General features: G+C 42.7%; 1 protein-coding gene across 1 annotated transcript; it reads left to right on the top strand.

The window, feature by feature from the left end:
• The first annotated feature begins 3,352 nt into the window (after positions 1-3,352).
• On the top strand, positions 3,353-5,025 carry LOC101775512 (peroxidase P7). The gene is made up of 2 exons (XM_004963375.3): positions 3,353-3,648; positions 4,043-5,025. Exons 1-2 carry the CDS (start codon positions 3,436-3,438, stop codon positions 4,793-4,795), a joined length of 966 nt encoding a protein of 321 aa, XP_004963432.2. The 5' UTR covers positions 3,353-3,435; the 3' UTR covers positions 4,796-5,025.
• Positions 5,026-5,748: the final 723 nt, after the last annotated feature.

Consider the following 5,748-nt stretch of genomic DNA (forward strand, 5'->3'; position numbering starts at 1 on the left):
GCTTGCAGGGAATGTTTGATGGTGACGGCGGTGTGGTATCTGAGGGTATTTGTAGATCATGCCTCTACAGAGAGTTCAATGCAGTATTCTTTTTTTCATTTTTAATAATGTCAACTGCAACTAATGATTTGGGAGGTTAGTACCACACCATAAACTACCTATATATAATACATAATATTGGCTAAAGGCTTTGTTGACATTCCCAATTGCCACTTGGCAGGCGGTAGCAATATTGTTCTGGACAAACAATAATAAAATAAAGAGATTTGGATGATTTGTTAGGACATGATTCCCGCTAATTCGTAAGTAGTGGTAGTTGACTCTAGCTGGCTGGCGTCAACGCGTACTCTATACAGAATGAAGCAGCTGAGTTACCATATGTTCTTTCTCATTGTTGAGGAGCCAAATAATTTCTCACTTGTTAAGGCCACATATGATTTAGGGTAAAGTATATTGTACTTTGCCGTTATACAATGTAAGCCGTTTTAGTCCTATCATAAGTCAAACTTCTCTAACATTGCTAAAGGTTATTGAAAAATATATCAGTATCAACAACGGAATTAGTTTGATTAATTTCATCATGAAATACATCTTGACAATTCATTTATTTGGTATTGTATATGTTGATGTATTTTTAATAAACTTGATCAAAGTTACAGTAGTTTAACTTAGGATAAAACTAAAACGCCTTGTAGCTCTTTACGAAACATCTGTTTGGACAACAAGAATGCAAACATATACAAGTGAAAAGTTAGAATTTTTTTTTCATTATTGGCATTTATCTGGAAGATGTGTTTGGACAAACAGATGGCTTGTGTATATATGTATTGGTCGGCAACATTCTCTCCACTAATTATGATGTCTGATTGTTGACACGAATAATATGCATGTACGTATGTCAGCTCAACTGAAAATGTCGGTCGCACATAATCCACGTCATATCTGCCCTGCCTTTTTTCTCTATCCTATTATTGGTTCAATTACTGTATAACCGAAGACCAACAATAATCCTACTTTGGAGGTTGTTCCTGTATACCTGACCAAGCCTGTTTGGCCAGCTAGGTGTGCCTAAAGTCATGTCCAATGATGTTTAGGTGATCAAGAGACTTTCTGTTCACATAGAGAGCTAGCATTCATATGTACCATCCTATTATACCTCCTATTAAGGTAAGAGATGCAAGTTCATATCTTTTTTGTCGACCCAGAACTCAATGGGATGCACCTAACCAAAACTACACTACTGATTCCTAAGTTATTTTCTTGCTCAAATTCAACTCAGGGAATCGCCTGTTTCTACGGGCAGTCTCTTTTCTGACTTCTAAAGGCATTTGACAAACGGGCTGAGAACGCTTGTGTAAACGAGTTACCACGCCTGCCTATAAAAATAGTTTCTGTAGTATTGTGTTGAATTGCACATTGGTTCCAACCATTTGTGAAGTGTGAACTGTGAAACAAGACTACTACTCCAAGGCTATTCCCAAACCGGCCATTATTTGTTACATTATGTCATGCTTTCCAAATAAAGGTGCCATTATACTATGTCACATGAAGAGAGAATGATATGAGTATACAATCGTTATAATGTATAGTGTCATGGAGTTGTTTCTTAGAAATTGTTGTATGGATTGTGCCTGTGAAAATAGGGGGGAACCACGTTAATTTCCACAAGATGTTTTTCTCCACTATGGATGCAAATGGGTAGTAAATGATGTATTTTTCGGTCCGCTAACTAATTAACGTTGGCTTGCCATTTTTGTTCATTTCTCTCTCCTAAATAAATGATGTGGCTGCCATTATAGTTTATTTTACTAAATTTCAGGTCGACCAAATGATCCAAAAGATACGAATATTGCATTCAGCTCCACCCCCCTGCAGCTGTGGTTCAAATAATGTGCCTGCTAATATCCAGCATGACCAAGTTAGGCCTAGACATATCGTCTGTTACAACCGTCAAAACAGTTTATACATACGGGAACATACATGCTGCGCAGCACATTTGTTTTCTTCAACCCATGTCATGTCGACAGGATCACTAATCGTGCTTCGGTTTGTACTTAACATTTGTTAATCCACCGCCTCAGCTCCTGGATCCCAATGCTATTCTTGCTTAACTTTCGCACACTGTACAGAGGAATGCATGGAAATCACACTTCAACGCGGTATGCATATGAACCCGCCGCTGTAAAAGTCACACTCACATGTACATCTACTACTTTCAGTTTCTTTTTTATTTAGTATATAGACATTCTCAGCAGTCGGTGATAACAAGATACATTAGTCGTTGTCTGTTGACACTCTCTTCCAATGGAGGAGTACATCTTCTCGAAATAGTCGTTGTCATGAAAACACGATGTAGTTAGGACAAGATGTTTTAATGAGGAGGGAGTAATATGTAAATGTGGATTGTATTATGTGCTAATGACCCTTTAATCGTATCGGCTTTCTTTATCAACAAACAGACACCATAATTATATTGGCGGACAATGTTCATATATATGTCCCCAGATTGTCCATTAAGGCACATATATGCCCATCTAATCATACGTGACTTTAAAGAATAGGAAAAAGTATATAGAAAAGGTTACAAAAGACACCCCGAACCGAGGGTTTCTAAATTCAAGCTTGCTAGTTGACCATATATTTTTTTTAAGATAAGGACCAAAATTATCCTAGCCATTGTATCGACAGAGGATGCAGAAAGCCTTGACCATTTAACATATACCTATTCCAAACCAAGTCGCGGAGACGAGAAGAACAAGAGGAACAAAGTGTAGGCGAAATGAACAGACACGATGAATGAGGAGCAACGAGGTATAGCCACTGATATAATTTTTTTGCAATTTATTGGATTATGGATCACCTTGTAAGAAATTCCAATGGATTAATTTTATGCAACTTTTTTGTGCGAAATTAGCTCGTGCAATATAAGTAGTGTGGAACCTATAGCATTTTGTTAGTCAACTGCTTCATTCTGTCTGTCTGTCGGTCGGTCGGTAAGGGAGTTTCCGTATTGAAGTCAACAGCTTAATTAGCTAGGTACTTGGAACCTTTCCCTAAGCTAGCTCTAGATACCCTAAAGGTCAATGCGCTCAAACTAACACGTCACCAAATGAAAGCTATCTTGATCGAAATTAAGCACGTATTGTCAGTGCGGCAATGTCAACACAACTACTGTCGCTGGCTGCACCGCACGTAACTGCCAATGATTGTAGCCGGCCAGTTTATGGTGTGCTTGTAACCTCCCAAATCATTGTTGCTGCTAGCGTTATCAAACACACCCCTGTTCTTCCTCGTGCCATGGTCTATAAATACCCTCGGAAACCACATTGTTGTCACCACCAAACATTCTCTCCACGTCTCTTTCAGTAACACGCACAGCTCGATCTAGCTCTTAAGATTTCTGAGAGCTAGGAGAGCTTATACTGAAACTTGGCGATGGCGACCTCAGCATGCCAGGCCTTGCTGCTCATGGCGTTGGCTGCTGCTGTGCTGAGCACGGCGTCTGGGACATTGAAGTACGACTTCTACAGCTTGTCGTGCCCCAAAGCCGAGGAGGCGGTCCGCAACGCCACCATGAAGATCATCTCAGATAAACCTTCCATGGGCGCCGCCTTTGTGCGCCTCTACTTCCATGACTGCTTTGTCAAGGTAATAAACATTGATACGATCATCTTCACGTCTCATGGTCGGTGTCGTTAAACTGTCGAAAGTTTTCCAATGTAATAGTATATTTTGGGCTTGTCTATTCCATACTCGAGTGTTTTGGGAGGACATGGCGCTCGAGTGCAGAGTTCCCCCCAAACACCCGATTTTCTTTGTCGGGGCAATCGAGTGTTTTGGGTTGATTTGGATCCATTGGCTACAAATAAAACCTGCTTTAGTGTTACAGATTAACAATAAAAAACAGATATTTACAGATTACACTCGAGCGCTGTATGGATTAATGTTCGTATATTTTCGGTGTAAACAAACTGTACCACTTTTCTAGCTATTTGATGACTTATGGTCTGTGTCGTTTAACACACGCGATGTGATTTTTCAGGGTTGCGACGCTTCCATTCTGCTGAACCAGTCGAACAGCAACCCGCAGCCGGAGAAGCTGGGCATCCCGCTCCGCGGCTACGACGAAGTGAACACGATCAAGGCGGCCGTGGAGGCCGTCTGCCCCGGCGTGGTCTCCTGCGCCGACATCCTCGCCTTCGCGGCGCGAGACTCCGCCATGGTCTCCGGCGGCTTCACCTTCCCCATGCCGGGCGGCCGCCGCGACGGGCTCACCTCCGACCTGAGCGACATTCCGGCGAGCCTCCCTGGTCCTAACATGCAGGTCCAGGACCTCATCAAGAGCTTCGGCGCCAAGGGCCTGAGCGCCGTCGACCTGGTGGCGCTCTCCGGCGCGCACTCCTTCGGCGAGACCCACTGCTCCTTCGTCACGCCCCGGCTGTACCCGACCCTGGACAAGACCATGGACAGGGCCTTCGGCGTGGCGCTGCAGACGGTTTGCCCGCGGCGCGGCGGCGGCGGCACGCCGCTGGACAACAACCGCGTGACGGACCCGAACGTTCTGAGCAACCAGTACTACAAGAACGTGATCGCCGGGCAGGTGATGTTCACGTCGGACCAGACGCTGAGGAGCGACGCGTCCACGGCCAAGATGGTGCAGGACAACGCCGACAACCCTGTCGCGTGGATGGCGCGGTTCGCGGCGGCGATGGTGAATATGGGCGGCATCGAGGTGCTCACCGGGACCCAGGGCGAGATCAGGAAGGTGTGCGGCGCCACCAACAGCGGGAGCTAGACGACGACCGAGCTGCTTAGCATTGCAAGCGTTGATGCAAGTCAATCGCAACGCAACATGGGTTCCTTTGTTGCTGCATTATCTTTTTGCACCTCATTTATTTGTTGCACTGGACCTGTTGTGACTTAATAGGTGTCAAATTAGTTAACTTATGCTTTGTAATTCCATTACCTTCAGAGTTGTTTGTACGTTTATTTTCTTATGGTGGGACAATATACAAATGCATGGTGTAGCTGATATCAGCAAGATGCATATATCATGTGCTCCAAATCTTTCTCGTCTCGTCTTCCCCATCATTACACTGCACTAATATAAGCAGCGGGATCAGTGTCGGTCGTCGGAGATATGTCATTTTCATTAGATGAAGGGTGTTATTAATAAAGTCCCGGCATGTGCGACAAGCTAATACATATAGTCATTATTACAAAAGAAAAGGAAAGAAAACAAAGAAGGAAATGAGCAAAACAACTCTGTACTTTGAGCAGCATAGGTACGATGGCTGTAACGATTAGAGTCTGCCGACTAATGGCTATATGTTTTTGATTTTTATGAGAAATTATAGAATTATTAATTAAGATGCCTTCCAATTGCTACTACTAATGGCTTCATGCTTCTATAACGTTTCGTGAAAATTATTCATGGATCCTTCGAATAGTAATAGTAAGATAGAATAGTTTTACTTAGAGTTAGTTAGGACTCTCCTGATTAAGCCATTTATAGAAGAAGTACGGAATCCTTCATTCTGTACTTTTGCAAAGAAGTTTTGGCTTATATACGCATCATAATAATGATATTTACTTTAACTCCTATTCATTATTACAGCACCACATAACAAAACTAACAATTTAAAGCAAAATAAAATTGTATGTAGATAACATGATAAAACTCAACCACAACACCACTGAATCTCCACCGACACTTACTGATTCGAGGTAGACAATGCAGTTTAATTA

Source organism: Setaria italica, chromosome III, assembly GCF_000263155.2.
Source record: "Setaria italica strain Yugu1 chromosome III, Setaria_italica_v2.0, whole genome shotgun sequence".
Taxonomy (NCBI): domain Eukaryota; kingdom Viridiplantae; phylum Streptophyta; class Magnoliopsida; order Poales; family Poaceae; genus Setaria; species Setaria italica.